This window comes from Cervus canadensis, chromosome 23, assembly GCF_019320065.1.
Source record: "Cervus canadensis isolate Bull #8, Minnesota chromosome 23, ASM1932006v1, whole genome shotgun sequence".
Lineage (NCBI taxonomy): Eukaryota > Metazoa > Chordata > Mammalia > Artiodactyla > Cervidae > Cervus > Cervus canadensis.
Window position 1 is genome coordinate 19,184,155 of NC_057408.1, and position 24,707 is coordinate 19,208,861.

Sequence of the window (24,707 nt, forward strand, 5' to 3'; positions counted from 1 at the left end):
GCCCTTTTTCCTTTTCTGATCTCTCAGGGTCGGGGGTGAGTGCCGCTTGCCCCTCCCCACCTCCTCTGCCCTGGCCCGGCTCTTATTTTACGGCAGGATCGCCCTTCAAGTTCCTCCTTTGCCTTTCCATCGCCGGCAAAGTGGGCGAGCTACTTGGAGCAGGATCAGTTCAGTTCAATTCAGTCACTCAGTCGTGTCCGACTGTTTTGAAGCCCATGGACTGTAGCACGCCAGGCCTCCCTATCTATCATCGACTCTCAGAGTTTACTCAAACTCATGTCCATTGAGTCGGTGGTGCCATCCAACCATCTCATCCTCTGTCGTCCCCTTCTCCTCCCACCTTCGATCTTTCCCAGCATCAGGGTGTTTCCCAGTGAGTCGGCTCCTCGCGCCAGGAAGCAGGACAGCTGTGGACAAAGAGACGCCAGTTCTGGCAAATAACTGAAAGTGTGAGTGGTTCTGGCTTTTCTCTGCTTTCTGAGCAGAGAGGAGGAGCGTTCACCCATCAGGGAGTGACTAACCCATCCTGAGTCAGGAGCCGAGTCCAGGGGTCTCCCGAGGGGGATACGTGTGCACCACAAGCTCAGAGGCAGAGGCTGGGGTCCCCAGGGTGGGGGCAGAGGTGGGGTCAGGGGACCGGCTGAGGCTGCGGGGCGTCAGCAGCCAGGCCGTGCCCCGGCGTCCCTGCAGGGCTGTAAGGCTGCGGAGCCCCCTGGGCGCCCGGAGGCCCCGCCGTCTTGCCTACTCCCTGGCCTCCCCTCCCCTCTTCCCGCAGGACAGAAACAGACCCCCTTGTTTACCACGAGGCATAAGGAAAGCAGTACCCGCTCCCCACAAATTGTGAAATCTAGCAAGCCAAACCATGCTGCCTTTAAAGCACGCCTCCAGCACCGCCAGGGGCTCCTGCCTGCCTGGGTGACGAGGGCCGGCCCTGCCCTGACCGCACACTGACCGCCGATGGCACAGACTGACTGCTGGTGGCCTGGCCGGAGCCTCCCCACCCAGCACCCCCGGGCTGGACGTGAACCCCTTTCCCCAGCACAGGCGGGCCTTCAGTGCGGCCTCGGGGTCTCGGCCGCCCGGCTCACGCAGAGTCAGCGGTGCTCTTCAGGCCATGGGGGAAGGAGGCTGGGCCGCACCCCCAGAGCCGCCGGCACCGCGGGGGCCACACTCGGCCAGGCTGGAAACAACCGCGTGTCGGTCAGGGGGCGATGAGTGAACAGAATGCGGTTTACACGGGCCCCAGGGGATGGCATTTGAGCAGGAAGGAAGTTCGGACGCAAGCCACGGCATGGCAGAAAGGATCCAGTCCCCACAGGACAAGCACTGCGTGACCCCACTGGTCAGGGGTGCCTGGCGCGGTCAGTCACAGGGGGCATAGGGTGGGGCTTTCCGGGAGGCCAGGACCGGTGATGGGACCCGGTGTCTGCTGGGTGCAGCATTGGTTTGGGAACATGGGAAAGGGCTGGAGCTGGATGCTGTGATGGATACACAACATCGCAAATGTACGTAATGCCACCAAAATGTGCAATTAAAAATGACAAAATGGTAGGTTTCATGTTAGGTCAGTTCAGTTCAGTCGCTCAGTCGTGTCCGACTCTTTGCAACCCCATGAACCACAACACGCCAGGTCTCCCTGTCCATCACCATCTCCCGGAGTTCACTCAAACTCATGTCCATCAAGTTGGTGATGCTATCCAGACATCTTATCCTCTGTTGTCCTCTTCTCTTCCTGCCCCCAATCTTTCCCAGTGTCAGGGTCTTTTCAAATGAGTCAGCTCTTCGCATCAGGTGGCCAAAGTATTGGAGTTTCAGCTTCAGCATCAGTCCTTCCAATGAACACCCAGGACTGATCTCCTTTAGGATGGACTGGTTGGACCTCCCTGCAGTCCAAGGGACGCTCAAGAGTCTTCTCCAACACCACAGTTCAAAAGCATCAATTCTTCGGCACTCAGCTTTATAGGCCAACACTCACATCCATACATGACCACTGGAAAAATCATAGCCTTGACTAAGCAGACTTTTGTTGACAAAGTAATGTCTCTGCTTTTTAATATGCTGTCTAGGTTGGTCATAACTTTCCTTCCAAGGAGTAAGAGTCTTTTAATTTCATGGCTGAAGTCACCATCTGCAGTGATTTTGGAGCCCCCAAAATAAAGTCGGCCACTGTTTCCCCATCTATTTGCCATGAAGTGATGGGACCAGATGCCATGATCTTAGTTTTCTGAATGTTGAGCTTTAAGCCAACTTTTTTAATCTCCTCTTTCACCTTCATCAAGAGGCTCTTTAGTTCTTCTTCACTTTCTGCCATAAGGGTGGTGTCATCTGCATATCTGAGGTTATTGATATTTCTCCCAGCAATCTTGATTCCAGCCTGTGCTTCCTCCAGCCCAGCGTTTCTCATGATGTATTCTGCATATAAGTTAAATAAGCAGGGTGACAATATATAGCCTTGACTTTCTCCTTTCCCTGTTTGGAACCAGTCTGTTGTTCTATGTCCAGTTCTAACTGTTGCTTCCTGACCTGCATGCAGATTTCTCAGGAGGCAGGTCATGTGGTCTGGTATTCCCATCTTTTTCAGAATTTTCCACAGTTTATTGTAATCCACACAGTCAAAGGCTTTGGCATAGTCAATAAAGCAGAAATAGATGTTTTCTGGAGCTCTCTTGCTTTTTCAATGATCCAATGGATGTTGGCAATTTGATCTCTGGTTCATGTTAAGTATGTTTTACCAAAATTTTTTTTTAAATGTAAAGGTGACTCAGACACTGCATGCCCCTCCCCGCCTCTGCGTGAGGGCGTCATAGCCAGCAACCAGGCAAGTTCTTAGTGCTTCTTCCTGTGCTCACCACAGAACCTTCTAGTGATTCGTAAACAGGGTCAGGACCAGCCCCAGGGTCTCAGCAAACAAACACCGGATACAGAAACCCCTTTGGAGAACTGGCTTGCTTCCCTCAGCTGCTACTCTGACGGGTTCAGGTCAGTTCAGTTCAGTCACGTCTGACTCTTTGCGATCCCATGGACTGCAGCACGCCAGGCCTCCCTGCCCACCATGAACTCCCCGAGTTTACTCAGACTCGTGTCCATTGAGTCAGTGATGCCATCCGCACATCTCATCCTCTGCCGTCCCCTTCTCCTCCTGTCCTCAATCTTTCCCTGCATCAGGGTATTTTCCAAGGGGTCAGTTCTTTGTATCAGGTGACCAAAGTATTGGAGTTTCAGCTTCAGCATCAAGCCTTCCAATGAATATTCAGGACAGATTTCTTTTAGGATGGACTGGTTTGATGTCCTTGCAGTCCAAGGGGCTCTCAAGAGTCTTCTCCAACACCACAGTGCAAAAGCATCAATTTTTCAGCACTCAGCTTTCTTTATAGTCCAACTTTCACGTCCATACATGACTACTGGAAAAACCATAGCTTTGACTAGATGGACCTTTGTTGGCAAAATAATGTCTCTGCTTTTTAATATGCTGCTTAGGTTGGTCATAACTTTTCTTCCAAGGAGCAAGCGTCTTTTAATTTCATGGCTGCAGTCACCATCCATAGTGATTTTGGAGCCCAAGAAAATAAAGTCTCTCACTGTTTCCATTGTTTCCGCATCTATTTTCTGTGAAGAGATGGGAACACACACAGTGAGACTGGCTTGTTTATGGTGTGCAGGTCTGTGAATTCTCAGACGCACAGGGCTGCCACCACCACAGGGATGCATCACCCCCAAACCTCCCTTCCAGTTCTCACCACACCTTCCCTCCCCATCCCTGACCCCGGCCGACCCCTGCTGTCCTCACCCTCCTCGTAGTGCAGTCTTTTGAAGCCTGTCATGTGTGTGTGAGATCGTACAGTATGCAGGCTTTTTGGAATGTCTCCTTTCACCGAGCACAATGCCTTGGAGATGCCTCTGAGTTGTCAAGTGTATTAAAATCGGCTCCTTCTTACCGCTGCGCAGTATTGCTTCGCATGGACATACTACAGTCTATCACCTCACTCAGTGAGGAACATTTGGGTCATTTACAGAGTTAGTGATTATGAATTGAGCTGCTATAAACATTATTGGGCAAGTTTTGTGTGATTGTAAGTTTTAAGATTTAAATTACTTCCATCCAAAGAGCAGAGACGAATACATTAATTATAAAAATGACTTCAAAAAACATGTAACTTTTCTTTTATCATTCAAAGCAGGAAGTGGGATTGCTGAGTCATATGGTAAGTGCATGGTTAACTTTATAAGAGACTCAAATTGTGTTACAGAGTGAGGATACCATTTTGCATTCCCACCAGCAATGCATGTGAAGTCCAGTTGCTTTACATCCTAGCCACCACTTAGTATTGTCAGTATTCTTTACTTCAACCATTCTAATAGGGGGATAGTGGTGTCTTTGGGTGGTTTTGATTTACATCTTACTAATGGCTAATGATGTTGGGCATCTCTTCATGTGCTCGCTTGCCTTCTGCTCATCCTTTGCAATGAAGGGTTTAGTCAAGCATTTTGTCCAATTTCTAAACCTGGTTGTTTGTTCTTTTCTACCATTGATTTTTTAGAGTTCTTTACATATTGCGGTTTCAAGTCCCACATCATATATGTGATTACAAATATTTTCTCAGTCTGTAGCTTCTTTTCATTCTCTTAAAAGTGACCTGCCGGGGTCCAGCCTCGGCATGATCCAGGGGATACCCTCAGGATGAACGGTGTCGGCGAGAGAGAGAGAAGACACGTGAGACCAGCCTTGATAAGGCCAAGTCTGCGAGGGAGAGAGAGAGAAAGAGAGAGAGAGAGAGAGTGACCAGATCGGGGGGTGCAGCTGGCAGAGTCTGGCAATCCTTTCTTTTTTACCATGGCTTTTATACCCTAAGTTAGTACATTTCTAAGGGGAAGATAGTTTAACATTACATCAGCTTGTCCTTCACGAAACCAGGGTTTTTCTGCATACTTCTTTGTTTATGATGGTCTTGTACATTATCTTCTGGCCTTGGGGCCTATTAACATTTTCTGCAAGTCAGGTGAATGTAAACCTGTTTTCTGTTTCTATGGTGACCTTAACTGAAAGTCTCATAGGGCAAAAGTACAGAGTAGAAGTATAACCTTGTTAACACAAAAATTAATCCTTCTGCAGAAGTTGTCATTTGCATTTATCTAAGAAGTTTACCCCACACTGACTCTGCGACTTTGGTGAGGCAGCTTCTGCCTAGCACTCCTGGCTGACAATTAACAACCATTTCATTGTTACCACACTAGGGCTAAGTTCTTATTTCTCTAGATCTTTAACTATATTAACAATGGTTTCTATAACACAACCTTAGCACATTAAAAGCAAAAACAGCAAGCAAACGTCAACCCAATAACCACCTTTAGAATAATTTTTCTTATGTTTTCTAATAGGACTCTTTCACCCCTCAAAAATGCTCTATGTCTATTAGGGCTTTTATATAATCAGGTTCTTTATGCTATTTTATGATTAGGATATTATAAGCAATCATGCATATTAGTACCAAGGGCATAAATGCATTTGGCTAACAAACTACCAGCAAAGGAGTTTAAATTAAAACACTCCTTTCACCCTGGATAATCTCATAAAATACCACCACCTGGGAAACTTATTGATTAAAGTTCTAAATTGATTCTTATTTGGGAAGAGATCGGGGAAGGCCTTCTGCCTGTGTCACAGAAATTAGGGAGTAGTCTATTGAGGCAGGCATCAGAAAGACAGATATCATCTTTAAGGTGAGCGCCAGGGGCAGCTTTTCAAAATCCCTGAAAACCTGATCTGCCTTGCCTGTCAGGCTTTCTCCTCGTGACCTTGTCATGGGTGGGATCTCGTGAGCTGGCCTTTTCGAAACCCCTGAAAACCTGATCCGCCTTGCCTGTCAGGTTTTTTCCCTCAGGACCTTGTCATGGGTGGGATCTCGTGTGCCGGCTGCCGGCAGTGAGCTTTGCAAAAGTTGTAAATATTGATCAGGTCCAATTTATCAATTTTGTTCCTTTTATGGATTATGCTTACAGTGTCAGGTCTGTAAACTTATTGACTACCCTCATATCATGCAGGTTTTCTTCTCCAGTGCACTCATTATAAAAATCACCAAAGTAGACACTCTGTCTCTTTTAGCGTTAGAAGCTGGTGTGTGGGGGTCAGGCGTGAAACATTGTTATTGTCCACACAGCACTTCACTAACTACATCACAGCAGAAATACGTTTAATAATATCAAATCTGTGTGATTCTACTGAACATTTATTTAAAACCTTTTTGTAAAGTTTAAGGAACTTTCTTAATCACAGAATGGGCCAATCGAAGTACACAATGTTTCTGTGACAAAAATTCCAATACATTTTGCAGAAAAGTGGTGTATAAACACCAAAGTAAGCCTGCATTCATTAGCTCAGTGGTGTCCAACTCTCTGCGACAGCATGGACTAAAGCCCACCAGGCTCCTCTGTCCATGGAATTCTCCAGGCAAGAATACTGGAGTGGACTGCCATTTCTTACCCCAAAACAAGCGTTAGTTGTGCAAAATTCTGAGCTGTTTTCATTATTTTGGACCATTAAGGTGCTACCTAATAAATAACTTCACTTGCCAGATACATTGGATATTTAGACACAAAGATATTTTTGTGTCTAAACACAAAAGATATTTTTCTTGAAGTGAGTAACTTAAGGAAGATCTCCTGGAGGAGGGCACAGCAACCCACCCCAGTATTCTTGCCTGAAGAATATCATGGACAGAGGAGACTGGCGGGCTACAGTCCATGGGGTCACAAAGAGTTGAACAAGACTGAAGCAACTCAGCACATATGCACAAGTAACTTAAACAGTTTCCTAGCTCATCTGTTTTCTTTTTTAATTCTTGGTTTCACATTCTCCTTCGCTGGAGAAGAATGTGTAGGGTTGGCCAGCGGTGACGGAATCTGATTGGCCCTGGGTGACAGACAACACAACACAAGGAAGAACCAGATTACTTGCTTTCTGGCAGCATCCAGAGAGAGGATAAGCTAGAGTCAGGAGGGCGGGGGTGTTTCAGCAGTTCCTGAAATGCTCCAGTTCGCCCCTGTGGCCGACGTCTTCAATTCAAATGCCCACTGCATCAGCTTCCACCCACACCATCATGCCCATGTGCTTGAGTGCTGAGTTGCTCAGTCATGTCCAGCTCTTTGCGACCCCATGGACCGTAGCCTGTCAGGCTCCTCTGTCCATGGGACTCTCCAGGCAAGGATACTGGAGTGGGTTGCCATTTCCTTCTCCAGGGGAACTTCCCGACCCAGGGATCAAACCTGAGTCCCTTACATCTTCTGCACTGGCAGGCAGGTTCTTTACCACGAGCGCCGCCTGGCAGAACACAACTCCCTGGGTTTCCTGCACGGGGAACCTGAACACCATGAAGCTCCCGGCCCCATGGGGGGAGGGAGGCTCAGCTCATGACCCCCAGGCCTGGCTCCACCCTCTGAGGGAGGCTGTGACTGAGCTGCACAGGAAACAGGTCACTTGCTGAGCCTGCCCGGGGGAAACTGAGAACTGCAGCCTTTAGAACGCATGGCCGGGGCATCCAGGAGGTGGGGTCTGGGCACAGTGGGGAGAGGCTGGGGGAGCAGGGAGCCTGGGCCCCCGCAGGACCCACAGAAGGAGGGACTTTGAACCTGAGGAGTGAGCAAGGCACAGAGCCACAGAAGGGGGACTGGAGGGCACGTGGACACCGTTCAAAGGACAGAGAGGGACTGGACCACTCACAGCCAAGACAAGTTCTCAGAAAGTGGAGAAAGCCTGCACATGCTGTGTGGTGTAAGCTCTCAGCCGCTCCTTCTGCCCCCCGGGCTGGAGAGAAGGGGTCCAGTTTGTGAGCAGACACAGGGGGTGACTGTGGAGGGGGGACAGGAGGTGCAGAGCATCCTCTCTTTGCAAATGAATCCGGCGGGAAAGGGCGGGGCCCGGCAGGGCTGCCCCAGTCTCAGCTTTGCTGTCAACGTGGGGTGGAGACTATTTTAAATGCACAGACTATTTTAAAGAAAAACCTATAAGGGTTGTGAATGGACCCAAAGGGGGAAATAGAGCAGAGAGAGAGGCCAGGATGACTGCAGGGCTTCCGACCTGGTGGATGGTGGTGGGAGGACCATCTGCAGAGAGTCATAGACACTGATGGTGACGCGTGTGGGAACATGCCCCTGTAACTAGTGCCAGTAACACCAGTGACAATCCAGACAAGAGTCAAGTCCCAGCAGCGACACTGAGCCCATTAAACGCACTAAACTCCCGAGAAGCACACCCTAGACTTGGTGACAACAGCATCTCGTGAGCAGGAAGGGTCCTTCTGAACCGCGCCCTGAGCTGGGGATGGAGGAGGCGTCCAAGAGGCTGCGGCTCACTGTCCCGGTGGCTTTCAGGAGATCCCTGTAAGATCTCCTCTGACCTTCCAGACGTCTCCCCCTGTCTTTCAGGATGGACACCACGCGGCCAGAACCACCCACTATGGCTCCCTGCCCCAGAAGGCGCAGCACGGCCGGCCCCAAGACGAAAATCCCGTAGTGCACTTCTTCAAGAACATCGTGAGTGTCGGCGTGGGGTGGGGGAGTGGAGGCGTGTTAGCTGGAGATGGGGGCGCGGAGGGGTGAGGGGTGCATGGCTGTGCCCCCACCCAGGAGAGCCTAAGTATGTCCCCAGGTGACGCAGCTCCAATCCAGGGGAGAGTGATCTGAGTATATCCCCGGGGACTCTAAGCTCTGATCCATGAGGGGTCTGAGTACATCCCCAGGTGACAGCTCTAATCCGTGGGAGGCGGGGTCTGAGAATATCCCCGTGGGACACAGTTACAACCCTCGGAGGGTGATAGATGGGCTCACCAGTTGTAACAAATGGACCACACAGAATCCAGGGGGTGGGCTGTGCAGAGGACAGTAGGTCATGACAATGCTTTGCAATTGCTGTACAATTTTTCTAGAAACCTAGAACTGGCTCTAAAAAAAATAGTCGCAAAAGCACAGGCTCTAGTTATAGACCTCCTTTTTCATGTTGATGGGGGCTTTGGGGACCACACACCTGAAGGTTTCCTTTCCAGGCTCCTAGTATCTGGGGCCCTTCTGCCGACCCTAGAGAGGGTCTCTGACAATCAACGTGTGACAGGGACTGTCACCAGAGTGCCGGCCACAAGGGCTCGCCTCGCTGAGCGCAGAGCCCTGGGCGTGTTTCACATCCTCCCAAACACTTTCCGAGTGCTCTGGACGATCCGGGTGCCACTGGGTGATTTCAGATCCTCAAATCCTATGTTTCTCCCTCACCTGGGGCAGAATAGGGTCCCGAGCAGAGATCGAGTGGGTGGCTTCTTATACCATTGGTGCCAGACCCTCCCAGCAAGCAGCTCCCTCTAGCTGGGTGAACACAGGGGTGACAGGTGACCACAGGAGGCCCTCTAGAGGCGGTCAGGGCCGCTGTGAAGGAGGGACCCACCCCCCAGCTCACCATTCTCCTGTGTCTCTGCAGGTGACACCCCGCACACCTCCTCCATCGCAAGGAAAGGTAAGAGCTCTGACGTGCTGAGTCGCCATCGCTTGACACCCCTGGAATCCCTAAATGGGCCAGACAGGGCGCTGGACTCAGAGCGCCCCCAAAATGTTTTGCCACGTGGAGCCCACGTAGACCTAGAACGGGCTGAGAAGCGCTTGGCCCCGGGCAGACAGCATTCGCGTCCCCTCCCTGCCTGGATCGGAAGTCCTCCGGGGCGGCGCAGGGATGCGCTGAATCTGACAAAACCTACTTCCTGCCTCAGCTCGGTGCTGTTCTGACTGCGTGTCCTGTTGTATGAAAGAGCGCCGTGCCTGCACTGATCCCTGTGTGACTTTCTCTTTCTCTTCCTCACTCAGGGGCGAGGACTGTCCCTCAGCAGATTTAGCTGGGTAGGTGCCGCGCGCCCCGCCCTCCCCTCGCCTCCCCTCCCCATCCTCTCGGCTGCTCCGCTTGCCTAGTCTCGGAGGCTCAGAGGCTCGCGCGTCCACGTTCCTTCCATCCTCCCGGCTTGTGCCCCGGCTGCTTCCCCCGCAGCAGGCCTTTCTTTCTAGCTGAGCTCACGCTCCTGTTTGCTCGCCCCAGGGGCCCACGCACCGAAGGGCTCTTAGGAGACTCTGCTGGACTCCCCAGGGAAGGAGGACCCCCGTCTTTGAGAAAGTTCCTGACTTCCTTCCAAAACGGCAGATGAGGAAGTCCAGTCCCTGCAGTCTGCCTGTGCACCTGTCGGAATAGCTAAATCCACCCCCTCCAGGTGTTGACATTCTGTTGAGAAACAGTGATTCTGCTAACAAGACAGAAGGGTGCTGAATTCACTTATTCAGTTTATAATAACCTAAGCGGCCCAAAAGATTTTGGTTTGGGTTTTGATGTAGTAATAACTAAAGCTTAGATATCGAGCCATCCAGAAAAACCTTTTTAGGAATTTCTGAGAGCAAAGTGTCCGTGAAAATTTTCAAGGGCTGACTTGTTCGGCTTCTAGTAAAATTTGGTGTCTACGCCAAATTCTAATGCTGATCTGTACTTTAACCAAATTACCTTCCAGTAAGGGCTTCGCTGGTGGCTCAGTGGTAAGAACCTGCCTGCCAATGCAGGAGCCACAGGAGACTCAGGTTGGATCCCTGAGGCGGGACGATCCCCTGGGGGAAGGCATGGCAACCCACTCCAGTATTCTTGGCTGGAGAACCCCATGGACAGAGAAGCCTGGTGGGCTACAGTCCATGGGGGTCTCAAAGAGTTGGATACGACTAAGCAATCAAACAGCAGTATTTACTTGTAAATATTAGATACAGTCTTTACTTGATCAAATTTCCAGAATAAAAGGAGACCCACTAACCTCTAGGCCAGGAACTGTGTCTGTCTTGGAGACAGAAACACATTCTCCAGTGTCCTCTCTCTAGCACAGAGCCTACATCTCACTGATGCACAGTTAGTAGGCAACATAGAAATGAATGCATGAATTTAGACAGAAGGAAAGAAAGAAGGAAGGGAAGAGGGAGGAAGAAAGAAGGAAGAGAGGAAAGAGAGAGGGGAAGACGGAGGGGGGAGGGAGCGGAAGGAAGGAAGAGGGACTGCTTCATGTTGATGTTTGGCAGAAACCAACACAATACTGGAAAGCAATTATCTTTCAATAAAAAATAAGTACATTTTTAAAAAAGAAGGAAGGAGGGAGGGAGGGAGGCATCCGCCCTCAGGGAAAAGGCAGAGGAAGCTTCCGGGAACCGCTCCAACACATGATTACTGCAGTGAGAACTGAGATGTTGCTGGGACATTCATACAGATACACGTGAGCCTTTTTCTGATCTGATGAATTTGCAAAAAGTGCCGATAATGTAGAGAACTGACACAGGCCAGCGGTCACAGCCAATTAATGACGGACTTCTTGTGCCAGCAGGAGAAAAAGATGATACTGAAGAATGAAATCCATTTCTGACCCAGAAATCTTACTTCAGTGACCGCTCAACCTGCCTCTTAACTTTCTAGGCTTGGGGGAGCAGGGCAGAGCCGCTGATGACTGGGAGTGATGGGGGGAGGAGACCTTCTTTCTTCCCATTGTTTAAGGCCCTTCCAACCCGGCAGCTAATAGAATGCCTTTGCATGCCTCTCCATGTCTCCGTTTTTGTTCCCACTAATCCGTTAATTTTCTCTTTTTTCCAAAGCAAAATTCTGCTCTGTGTTCCGTGAGCCGGTCTATTGGTTTCCGAGATCCGCATGACTGTCTTCCACTTGGAGATCCTGAAAATCTCACTAGTTCCCTAAACTATGTTGTATGTTTTTCTGGCAAATTTTAGGTTGTCCAAAGATAAAAGTGACCACAAATTTGAAAGGAGAATAATTAAGCAGATTATCAATCTGAAAACCAACCCTTGAATTTTATTCTCAGAAGCACTTTATTCTGGAGAAAATCAGCAGAGTCAGAGCATGACAGGCTCACGTGGGACCGTGCGGCTTTCTCCCATGCTGGTCCATCCTTCATCGGCTCTCTTTAACCGTCCTTGGCTCCTGCGCCCGTGATGGAGGGAGTGTGTCCGTGGAAACTGTGGGATGTGAGGGCAGCAGTAGGCCTCCCTTGCGTGTAGTCCCTGAGACTCACGCACTCGATACCCCTTAAAACCAGATTTTCACGTGAAAGTGGCTGCCTCGTTCTGAGTGGCCAGCATCTATTCCCAGCGTCTATTTCTGGCTGAAAGTGAAGGAACCCACAGAAGTAGGGCTGGGGCGGGACGGGGGGAGGGTGGGGGCCTAGACAGGTGGCCCTGGTCCAGCTCCAGTCCAAACACAAGAGAGCTGGCCCGCAAGATCCTTGAAGCCCATCTGCAGCACCTCTGGATCGGAGGGATGGACTCCACACTTCCAAAGCCCCACAACACCCTCTTGAAACCGAAAAGGACCACAAGCTGAGGCCAAGGGCTCTAGAGCTCGATCAGAGATGGTTTTACTTCATTTGTAGAATTCTCAGGAGAGGCCCGGACAAAGAGAGTCCCGCTTCTTGTTGGCAAAATGTGAAGTGAGATCCCAGAGCCTGTCCATGGCACAAGATCTGTGCAAGGGACATGCACCCCAAGACGCTGACACTCACTGTGTCTGAGCCCCAGAGCCCCCCTTCCTTCTCATGCTCACAGGGCAAGGGCCCTTTGAAACTAGAGCTTATGGGAATGCAAACTGGCCCCAGAGACACACGCCTTTACATTTCAGTAACTGTGTGTCGTTGCTACCTGCAGGAAGCCAGCTTTCTCCATCTTCCCTGAAGTGAGAGGGGTCCCCCCAGAGAAGCTGGAGGCAGAGGTGGGGCTGCCTGAGGAGCCCCCTCCCATAACAACAGCAAGCTTGAGAATTAAGAGCCACAAGCTCTGGTCTCAGAGCAGGTTGTCCATTATCTCCATGTTACAGAAGAGGAAACTGAAGCTCAGAGAGCTTCCGACAGTTGCCCAAGGTCACATAGCCAGGGAGCCGGGTTGCTGAGACCCACCCCGGTTGCCGGCCCTGGGACTGTGCCCAGGTGCACACCTGAGGATGCGGCTTTCCAGCCCGCCCCCCTCCCTCTACAGTCACCAGCTAGCAGCCCAGAGCCCCTGGAATAACCCTGGTCCATCCACACTCAGGGCACCCACAGCACAGCCAGGGGAGCTGGTTCTGGCCTGCGAGAGGCCCCTCCAGGCTGGAGAGTTGGGAATTGTGTCTTTGCCCTTTAAAAACAGATGAGCCCCCAATGCCCCAAGTGTGAAGGCTGCTGAGCCCCAGGGGAGCCGATGTGAAGGGTCTGTGCCAATGGCCAGAACAGTCCCGGGGCCAGGCATTGTCTCCTGGGCTCCCGTCAGGGGCACGGCCTCACCCACCCTTCTCCAGCATGGTCCAGGCGCCCCTCTCCCTGACGTGTGCGGGCAAAGACTCTGGAGCATGTGTGTGTGACTCTGGCTGATCTGCCCTGGGACCCGCTTGGCCAGGAGAACGGCGGCCACAGCCACGGGGAAGGTCCCACCCCCGGCCAGAGGCGCCAGGCACCCAGTTTGTGGCTGAGCAGCCACTGAGGCCAGATGGACATGGACCGGGGCGGGCCGCGGGCTGTGGGCACAGACTGCGAGCCTCACCCTCTCTTGCAGGGGGCTGAGGGCCAGAAGCCAGGATTCGGCTATGGAGGCAGAGCATCTGACTACAAATCGGCTCACAAGGGACTCAAGGGGCACGACGCCCAGGGCACGCTTTCCAAAATCTTCAAGCTGGTAACGTACCTTCTCCACGCGGGAGGCGCTGGGAGGGGTCCGGGGACGAGTCTGGGACGGTCTGGGGATGCCAGTCTCCAGCCCCTCCACCCGCTGCTTCTCCGGAGTTGCTCCTGCCCAGCCCTTCGGGGCGAGCATTTCTGCAGAGCTCACCCGAGCAGCTGCTGCACCGGATGCCAGGCCAGGGTGCCCCAGGGAGCCTGAGGACAAGCGGGGTCGCGGTGGGGCCCGAGAGGCTCGGGGGCCTGGAGGGCACCCCGCCTGGAAGGACAGGTGGCTTCCTGACTGGGGCAGCAGCGCCTTGGTCCCTGAGGGTGACCAAGGGGAGACACCCTGCAGACCTCGGACATCTGCCTTCCCAGCTCACATCCGAGCACATGCCCAGGTCCCCCGGCCTCCCTGAGGCTCGGTCTCTCCTCTGTGAGATGGGGGGATGTGTGGGGAGCTGCTCTGACAGGAGGGGTACCGTGCCGTCTGCCCGGCTCCCTGCCCAGACCCCCTCGAAACAGCCCGGCATCGCCAGTGACACGTCAGCCCTGCTCGGAAACCTGAGATCTCAGGAGGGCTCTGATGGGACAAGGCCCAGCCACCCCAGGCCTGAGCCGGACGGAAGAGGGAAGGGAAGGTTCTGGACTCGGGAGGGCCAGGCCCCAGGCAGTGACCCCTCACACCAGGCCCCTCAGACTCCTTCCTTCCACAGCTGCAAGCAGGCAGAGCTTTCCTGGGGTGAGAGGGGTGGGTGCCCAGGTCCAGAGACCAAGCTCACCTGTGAGGAGATGGAATACCCTGGAGCCAGGACGCCCGAGGGCTGGGCCAGGCTGTTGTCTCCTCAGACAGAGGGCACGCGGCTGGCCCCGACGGGCAGGGCCCAGATGCCCGGACAGGCCTCGAGAAGATGGAACAGGGCAGCAGGCTCAGAGCTGGAGGGGCTCGGGAGCGGAGGCGAGCCTGTGGAGCCACAGCGAGCCTCTCGAGCAGTTGGGGCCATTTCCACAAAGATTCGAGGCTCCCGGGGGTGCCTTTCATCCCTGATAATGGAACCACATTTGCACGGCGGCCTGGCAGGAACAAACGTCACCAAATCCCGGTCCCGCTGGTTTTCTCATTAGAGCGTCAGCACAGCTGCCACCTTCACTGACTCTTGACCCAAATGAGGCCGTGACTTCCCTGCTGACGTCCAGCTACAACTGCAGTCCTGACTCTTACAAGGATCTGGTCAACTCCCCTTCCAGCCGGAAGAAATGTCGTGAGGAAGACAGACGCCAGCAAGGAAGGGCAGAGTCCCCCTGTTACGGCAGGAGCAGCCTCTTGAGGACGTGGTGCTCATGGCGCCCTCAGGGCCGTGGGACCGTCCTGCACCCTCGGGCATCGCGGTGCCAGCATCGCAGCCCTGCTCTCGCCCCTGTGCAGCTTCTTCCACCCGTGCCCCCAGGCCAGCGGCCCCCCGGGGGAGACCTGCGCTTCCACAGACCCCTTTCCCGGGTGTCTGTGGTCTCGGATGAGACCAGGAGTGTCTCCCGAGGCTCACCCGCTGGGTTACGGCAGGTCACAGCGAGATTTCACCTGAGAAGGTCCTGCGGTCCGTGGGGAGGCTGTGTCACCAGGAGACCGACAGCCCCATGTGCCCCGTCCAAGGGCTCAGTCCCCACCAGCAAAGCGTGATGGCTCCTCAACCCCAATCACCTGCGGAAGTGTGCTTCCTGCTAAGCTCATTGAAATGTTGCGATTTTACAATTTTCGGTGAAATGCTTTGGTCAGGAACACAGACACTATAGGTTAGTCACCTAACCTTTAATTCCATGTCCAGTCCCGTGTGTGCGGCACATCCAGTGGTCGGGATACACAGACACAACGACCTAGGCTCTGAAAGGTGCTGGACTCTGAAGGGTGCTGAGAAGCAGGACTCGGCTTTGAGGAGACTCAGTCTCTTCAGGAAGATGTTTAAATACATGAAGTGAGTGGTGGGTGACCCATTGCTAAGTTGGCTGGTGTCAGATTCAATGTGGGCAGGACTCAGTCTTCAAAATGTTGATCCTGAGGCAAATCTGATAAGGAGATAAATACTACCTCAAATGTCCAAGAAACAGAGAGCCTTACGATATGTGTCTTGATTCTGAAGTGAGAAGGTGACGACGCATATCCTGGCGGGGCTCTGGGTCTAAACCCGGAGCTGCAGTGTTTCCATCAGGTCACCTGCAGTGTCCACACCATTTCTGAGTCCCCCAAGACTTCCGGACCAGAGCGACCAAGGGCAAAACCCAGATGTCTGCAGTTGGGAAGATGCCCGTCCTCATCAGAGTTTCTAATGCGAGCTCCCCTCTGTTGGCTGACTTTGGGGAAATGACTCAACCTCTCTGAGGAGTTTCAGCTCCTTCAACTATCAAACGGGAATGCTAAGAACACCCCCACCCCTCCAGGCTGGATTTGTTCACAAGAGGAAACAGATGTCAGAGATTTAGCTCACAGCAGATAATGAATTGTAGGCACAGTAATCAAAAAGAAAAGCCATAAACCTGCCATCTTTCATTCAAAGTTGCCCTTGGGGTGTTCAGTGGTGTCTCAGTAAGCTGCTCGGCAAGCAGGGTAGGAGGGGCACTGAGCCCGTCTCAGCACAGACGTGCTTGGTCAGATGGGGCGGCGGTCTGCTCCTGTGCACGACTAAATCACACTTTCCAGGAGGCCCTAATTAAGGTTAATCACGCTGAAATTCAGGACAAGAAGGGGCCAGTGCTGCCAGGCTCAAGGCTACTCCAGGACTGGCTCTGAGGATCAAGTACCCAAAGCCCAGCCAGACTCACCCGGGACCAGACCCAGGTCCACACTGAAGGGCTCGGCCCCGAGGCTGGGGGACAAAGCCCCTTTCCTGCAGGGGGAGCATCTCTGAATGATGCCCGACACCTCCAGAGGCTAGAGTTCCACAGACTTCCCCACATGTGAAAACAAAATGCCTATAGTGAGTCAGCAATGGAGGAATGTTTTGGGGAGAAAGCAAAATTGCAAGAAATCAGAGCCATCATCTTTCTGTTGACCAAGTTAGCTATAAGACCCAGGGCCTCGTGCTTCTATTGCCTAATCTCTGGGTCACGTGGGGGATGCAAGACATGGACGAGGCCTATCTGTCATTGGATCAATAGCATATTTCACAATCATCTTTTTTTCCAGGGGCTCATAGTCTCAAGGGGATCTTTGAGAGATCAAGTTTTCATTCATAACCTACGAGAAAAGGGAAATCCCAAAAGAGACTAAAATTTGAATAAGAATTTAAATGCAAAAAAAAAAAAAAACAACCTTCCTCTGAGTTCATCTACGTGGCGCCTGGGGTGACAGCTGCCTTCTCGAACGGACGCCTGGACAAGCTCCCTCGTCTCCGTCATCCCCACCCACTTCTCCACCTCCACCACTGCCAGCTCTTCTGCAAATTGTATTTGTCCAGAAAACATGTCAACTCTTGTTTTTTTAAGACCCTGAGGTCACAGTTTGTGGACGGCTCATCTGGGAGGCTGGTTTCCTTGATGACGCAGGAGAGGGCTTGCAGGTGGGGCGGGGGCCACTCCCTGGTGGACCAAGTGGGGCTGTGCTTTTGGCATCTCAGCCTCATGCAGATGAGCCCGTCCCGGGCATCATTGATGGACCACTTCCTGCGGCCCCTGGGAATCTCTAGTCTAGATGTCAGGGGACTGTGTAATTTCCTAGGTTCTGTCTCCTCACAACAAAAATTTGAAGTGACGGACATTAAAGCCCTCGGCGCATCACAGCTAGTGTTACAGTGCCATGTTACAGCTCGGTTTTATTTAGAAAGTAAAGGAAAATACATCCTCGAGATGTGAGGGCATGCCGACACAAAAGACGCAAAGAGGAGAGAGTGCGTGTGTGCCCCGGCCCTTTGGCTCTCCTTTTTATATGCTTTTTCCTCCCCCTGGGCCTGCCCTGTGTAAACTGGGCTAGCCAGGAGTGCTGTTTGTTCTACCTGAGGTCCTCACTCCGGTCCTCAGACCTTCCTTTGTTCTATTTTTGCAGTCTTTTCCCTTCCTTGTCTTTTAGCCACCACCATTATGGACTCCTGTTTCCTATTCTAACTACCTAACGTTCCCCCCTCAAGAGATGGGAGGCCCAATTCTTTGGGAATAGGGGCATCGAGGTCTTTCTGGCTACTTCCTGCTGAGCTGGGACGGCGAGGGGCATTGGGCCTCCCATCTCTTGAGGGGAGGATGTTAGGAGAAAACAAGCCCTCCTTTGAGACATAATAATGTATCAGTTGAGCTTTTCACCCCCAGAAACACAGTGCCCACATGCCCTGTCCTGTTTGTACGTGGATGTGCAGTGAGATAAAGGATGCTGTGAGGCTCGGAGTCAGAGACCAGCCCCATGCAGCTTCATTCCTAGGACAGACCCCGAGGAGAGAGGCCCTGCATCTGGTGACCACTGACCACAGGGCCCCAGCCCTCCTAACTCTCCATCTCTCTCTCTCGCAGGGAGGACGAGACAGCCGTTCTGGGTCCCCGATGGCTAGACGCTGAAGCCCAGCTCCCCTCCCGGAACCCCGTCCCCAGCTTCTTAATACAACCGCCTCAACGCTAACCATTGTCTAAATTACCTAGTGCAGCCGGCGTCCCCCTCAACCCTGGCCACACGTGCGTCCTGCGGGCTCCTGGCCAGCGGCGCAATAGCGAAGACGGTGCAGCTGTCAGCTCCCCCTTGGAGACCAGCGAGGTCCCCGAGCGTCCAGGACGGGCGACCCTCCACGCCCGCTTTCTGCCCTGGGACCCTGCTGGGGGACGTGGCCGCCGGACCCCCACCCAGGGTGTGGAGACCGACCTGTGGCTCTGAGCTTCCTTTGGTTTCTTTCCCGCCTCCTCTCACCTCCTAAAGCGCTTCCTTTCCTAACCCATCTCAGTGGAGCGGCTTCGCGGCGGAGCTTTGGTATGTGGCAGGCGGGCGGGCAGCTGGGAGTGTCCCATGTGGTGGCCGCGGCTCACACCCCGGAGGAGCCGGATCGGCGCGTGCGGAGAAGGGACGCGGGGCGGACTCGGCCGGGCCTCGGGGGTCCCGCGACGGCGCAGGCGCGCGGGGACCGCAGCGGCCCCCCGACGACCTACTTCCTACGGAGCCCGGCTGGAGGGCGGAGGCGGCGCAGCTCAGAGCGGTGGCAGGACGTTCCGGGAGCCTCGCGGTGGCCGCAGCCATCGCGAGCGCGAAGGTGACAGGTGGCGTGCTCGGCACGGCGGTGCGCACAGCGAACACTAACCCCAGGGGAGAGAGAACCACCCCACCCGCTTCCTCCCGGAAACCCACTGACCCGTACACGCGCTTTTCCCGAATCACTGCCGGACTGGGCGCCGGCCCCAGCGAGGACCGGGAGGGGTCCTCCATCCCACTCTTTTCTAACCCGAGCTGACATCTCCCGTGCTCCCCCCATAACCTACTGATTCCCACCTTTTGATTTCAGCATCTCTCCCACCAGCCCCCCACGAAGTCCCCACACTGGCGTCACAACCCCCCTTAGGATGAAAATGAGGAATAGTCAATATAATGCCCAAATGCGGCCCTTTAATCCCCTTCTAATTCTGAATATTTCGCATGGGTTTAATATAATGTCTATTAATACATAGCCTCAATGATGAGAGGGTAAGAAAAAAAATTCAGAAACAAAATCTCCAAATTGCTCGACACACACACTGCATCTTTGAGCTGGTTGTGACTGAGTGACCTCCATTCGTGGCCACACCCAACAATGAGAGCTGTGACCATGGGTCTCAAGGAAAGTATGCACTGTTCTTGAATATTGAAATAAAGTAATACACTTTTAATGATATCTGCATGGCTCGTATTCCGTGACTTTTATTCTGGTCTGCAGAATGTGAATGTGTATGCCAAGTCACGTCAGTTGTGCCCAACTCTTTGCGACCCTATGGACTGTACCCACCAGGCTCCTCTGTCCATGGGATTCTCCAGGCAAGAATACTGGAGTGCGTTGTCATTTCCTTCTTCAGGGGATCTTCCCAACCTAGGGATTGAACCCGCGTCTCTTAGGTCTCCTGCATTGGCAGGCAGGTTTTTTACCTGTAGCCACTGGGAAGCCCAAGAGGTCTCCATCACCCCAAAGCTGCAGGAAAGTTCGTTTCCAGGTGAAGCTCTGAGCGGGGGGTATGCTAGACCCCCAGCCACACGCTCCTCCATCTCTCTGTGCTCACCTGTGGACCGTCCCACAGAGTCCAGAGGTGCTGGGAGGGTCTATCTGATGAAGGAAGCCTCTTCCCACCAGAACAGAACACTAGGGTGATCATGTTTTCTCAGATACCATGTCGATCTGCCCAGCTGCCTCTGCACCGCGTGGTCCAGACTGAGAACCATCTGTGGGCTCCTGTCTGCCCCCCCGGGCAGAGGACAGGATGGTCGAGGGGCCCCAGCACCAAGCTCTGGGAGAGCAGGCGAGGTCAGAGATCAGGAGCGGGTCAGAGGTTAGCAGAGAGGATGTCGGCTCCATCTAGCGGGCTGGCTTTATAAACCAGGTGTGGGCTATGAACTGGGTTTGGGGTTTATGATGACAGAAAAGGGCCTGAGAAAAACACTGAAATGGGGCGGTGAGGGGGGAAGCCTCTGAAAATGAGAGCGCCAAGCCTTCCATGACCCCTTGGTGCTGTGTTAAGTTGGGGCTGTCATAACATGACCCCAGGACGGGGGCGCTGAAACAATACAAGTTTTATCTTCTCAGGCTCTGGAGGCTGGACGCTCACCGCCAAGGCGACGGCAGGGAGTTTCCGGGGAGGGTCCCCTCCTTGGCCTGCACACACTGCCTGCTGACCAGGGCTCACGACACCCCGTGGTGTCTCTCCTTCCTTGTAAGGGCCCAGTCTCACCCTCATGACTGCATTTAAGCTGTACTTAGCTCCTGGAAGTCCCGTCACATCAGGAGTTAACACTCCAGCAAATGGATCTGGGGCACCAGGCAGCCCACAGCAGGGCTGTGTTTCTCTTGCAATGACAAAGGTTTCCTAGACCTCCCAGTTGGCAAGAGTTTAATTAAATTGCAGAGCTGAGGAGAAGGGGGTGTTGCTCCAGGGTGAAGAGGAGGCTGGGCAGGAGGGCTGGGTGCCTGCACTGGGTCTACTGCGTGGAGGTCTTAGGCTTCACACTTCGGGCAATGCTGGAAAGCAGTCTCTAGAGAAGAGTCTAGGAGGGCTTCTTTGTCCTACTCTTGCAACTTCACTAAAAGTTTGAAACCACTTCACGGAGTTTGCACAAAAAGCATCAAGAGTTCAGATTACTAAACTTGAGAAAGATAATTCAAAGCGAGCCTAGAAAAAGTGCGTGGTGAGGAGTATCTTGGGGAAGACAGCCAGCGGCTGTCCATCCTTCTCCAGGATGATGGAGGAGCTGGCTGAGGGCACTCGAAGAAGAGCTGTTTTGTGTTAATTTATAAGAATTTCTCCCCCTGGAGCTCGTTACCACGGTAACCTACAATTACTTTGTTCTGATGCTAAAATAGTGGCATAGAACCATCTCTCTTGCTTGAGTCAGGATTTAAAAATCAGGGAAGTATCTGTATATCGGCAGAAAGGAGAGTGTGGGGCTGTGAGTGTGGGCATAGAAACTGCCGTTTCTCCATTTTTCCTTAGAGACTAAAGGGATTTAACACTTTCACGGTACTTGTTTTAGTCGCTCAGTCTTGTCTGACTCTGCGACCCCATGGATTGTAGCCCATCAGGCTCCTCTGTCCATGGGATTTCCCAGGCAAGAATACTGGAGTGGGTTGCTATTTCCTTCTTGAGGGCATCTTCCTGGCCCAAGGATTGAACTCATGTCTCTTGTTTTTCAGGCAGATTCTTTACCACTTAGCCATCTGGGAGGCTCCTTTAAAGTTACATGGCAATAAAATCTCCTCAGTGATAGAAATAACATTATGGATGATACCAAATAAATTAATTATTGGCCTTTGTAAAAAATTCTATTCATTTGATGGTGGTGGTGGTTTAGCTGCTAAGTTGTGTCCAAATCTTTGTGATCCCATGGCCTGCAGCACGCCAGGCTTCCCTGTCCTTCATCATCTCCCGGAGTTTGTTCAAACTCATGTCCATTGAGTCAGTGATACCATCCAACCATCTCAACCTCTGTCGTCCCTTTCTCCTCCTGCCCTCAATGTTTCCCAGCATCAGGATCTTTTCCAATAATTCGGCTCTTTGCATCAGGTGGCCAAAGTAGTGGAGCTTCAGCATCAGTCCTTCCAATGAATATTCAGAGTTGATTTCCTTTAAGATTGACTGGTTTGATCTCCTTGATGTCCATAGGACTCTCAAGTCTCCTCCAGCACCACAATTTTAAAGTATCAATTCTAAGATGCTCATTCTTCCTTATGGTCCAACTCTCATGTTTCCCAGGTCTGCCCATGCACAAAATGGATTGTAAACTCACGCCCTTAACTGTGTTTAAATATCAGCAATCTTACATCATCAGAAAGCCAAACATTTTGGAAAAACTCAGCTGGGCCATTTTAAGTAGCTGAGGCAATCGGTGGTAGAGGCAGCAGATGAGCCATAATCTGGTAATTTCTAGAGAACAGCCCCCTCTCCCCACCTGCCGTACTTTAAACACCAAAAGAACAATATTCCTCCTACAGACAAGGAGGAAGGAACAGCAGATTCTTTATCATTGCCTCTAAGCAAAGCCCAGGAGAAAATAAAAACCACCTTAGCTATTTCAGTCAGTATAATTGCATGAAGTGCCTACTCTGTTCTAGGAGTAAGGTGAACAAAGAAAAAGTTATCTTCAATTCACTACTTTAACAGGACAATGACTATAAACTATGAATTTCTGAAAGTTTGGAGATGCATCTTTAAAAGGGACCAGATGCTGTAGTATCAACTAACTCCATCAGTATTTCTGGGAAAACCCAAAGTCCTACATGTCTACATGAATAGAGAAGTTGGTATTATGACTGATTTTCATTTAAGTCACCTTAAAATACCTTACTAACAAGGGAAAAGTGGAAAATACCCTCAAGGATGGCATCAAGATGTCCTCAGAGTGTTTTGAGCCCCATGGATCTGAACTCACTGCAAATTCAGCATTGCATTTTGTTAACCTATGCTGAAAATGTTACCTAGAGAAAACGTCTACTTTTAAATGCTTATAACTCATCTCAAACCCAAATAAGTAAATATATAGGAGTTTTAAGATAATACAAAACTAACTTTATTATTCTTAAAGCCAGCACAGTGACTTTTGGAGTAACTATGCATTCCTAACACAAAATTGTATTAAATAAATGTTATCCAATGCAGAAATAGACCATGGGACAATTTTGAAGATTGAAAAAAAGGACTCTCCTGTAAATTAAAAACAATTAACTTTAAAAATGTCCATTAGTGGTGAATCAAGAATGAATCACTGTCATTTTAGAAATTTGCCAAATGGTTTATAAATCTTGATTTAACACAAAAGCCTTCATGCTGTGAAGCACTGCACATAAAAAAGATTAAATAGAATATTTTATGATCACTGCCTATTGTTCCTGTCACTTACTCTTTATTTTTTCATGCTTTAAGTATTTTATTAGTCCTCCATACAAAAATCTGCTGCACCCCACCATGTAAGTGAGGGGCATCGGGTATGAGAGGAACGGGGGCTGAGACGGGGGGTGAGCTCAGATGGGACAAATGTGGCGGGTTTAGGGGCCTCATCCAGGAAAGGCTCCAGGAGGCTGAGGCACGGCTCTCGCTTCAGCACGGTGTTCGCCTCCACTGTTACAAACAATGAGACGGTTTAAAAACACTGCTTTTCAGGAGTACTAGGTAGAGACATAGAGGCTCCAAATGTGTACCAAGGCACTTTTGAAATTCCTTTCTAAAAACTCCAAAATGCCTACATTACATGAATAGAGATTAGGTGGCAAAAAGTGGTCTAAAAGTATCAGTTGTGTAATTTCATCTTTGCCTCACTGTATACAACAGATTTTAGAAAAAGAACAAATTAGCAACAGTTGGATTAACTGTGGGGGTGGGAGGAGCAGGGAAGAGAGGTCACAGTACTGACTTTGAAATAATCTGAAAAAATTAGGTAAAAAGCAGGTATAAGATATTGCTAGGAAGAACTGGAAGGCAGTTCTGTATGTATATTATATGTGTGTCCAGTCACCACTGTGCGACTCCGTGGACTGCAGGCCGCCAGGCTCCTCTGTCCACGGGATTCTCCAGGCAAGAACACTGGAGTGGGCTACCATGCCCTCCTCCAGGGGATCTTCCCCACCCAGGGACGCAACCTGTCTCCCCTGCACCTTCTGCATTGGCAGATGGCTTCTTTATCGCTGAGCCACGGGGGAAGCCCCATGTCTTACACATTTTCTTAAGATCATGTTATTTACATAAATTGGAGTGACGATTAAAAAATGTTTGTGAGTTATGAATGTCTTCTGCAAAGAGGAAAAGCCACAGGAAGAAGAGAAGCCCACCTCCTTTTTAGAATCTCACCCTGTACTGGCGTGTGCCCCTCCTGCCGATGAATTCTGCTGTGACTGTAAAACTCAGGCTCACATTTCCTTACAGATGGTTACGGGCGCTGGTACAAAGCCCTGTTGTGAAGAGACACTCGCTGGTTAAACGCTGAGATGGGATGAAATGGAAATTCGAGGGAAGACAGGAATTGCGTTAGGCCGGGTTTGTCTCGTTCTGTCGGTGACTGGTGGTCAGAGCTCGAGGAGCTCCTATCCACTGGACCAACAGCACAAGCTCCCTCCGTGCTGGATTCTCCGACCACAGGCCTGTCCAAGCTGCCAAGTCCTTGAGGGGCCGAGGGGAGCGGGCGGGGAGAGGCGCTGGAAAAGCTGCCCCGTTTTCACCTGCTGCCCTTTGTGCAGACGTGCCTGCCTGTGCAGTGGGCATGGATGGGGCTCCACACACACCCTGACGGGAAAGAGTCCGCCTGCCACGCGGGAGACCCGGCTCCGGCTCTGACCCCTGGGTCGGGAAGAGCCCCTGGAGGAGGGCACGGCAGTCCCCGGCAGTATTCCTGCGGGA

At 51.8% G+C, this 24,707-nt stretch overlaps 1 protein-coding gene across 4 annotated transcripts in view; it reads left to right on the forward strand.

Moving 5' to 3' along the window:
• Window positions 1–19,510, forward strand: part of LOC122425387 (myelin basic protein) — a 103,002-nt gene extending 83,492 nt beyond the window's left edge. For 2 of the 4 annotated variants that reach the window (XM_043443708.1, XM_043443706.1), the window contains 5 exons: window positions 8,419–8,526; window positions 9,458–9,493; window positions 9,838–9,870; window positions 13,579–13,698; window positions 18,171–19,510. In XM_043443708.1, the coding sequence (XP_043299643.1) occupies window positions 8,419–8,526; window positions 9,458–9,493; window positions 9,838–9,870; window positions 13,579–13,698; window positions 18,171–18,215 (342 nt within the window). In that variant the 3' untranslated portion in view covers window positions 18,216–19,510. The remainder of the gene's footprint in view (window positions 1–8,418; window positions 8,527–9,457; window positions 9,494–9,837; window positions 9,871–13,578; window positions 13,699–18,170) is intronic. The other 2 variants (XM_043443707.1, XM_043443709.1) reach the window with 1 other exon arrangement.
• The last annotated feature ends 5,197 nt before the right edge of the window (window positions 19,511–24,707 follow it).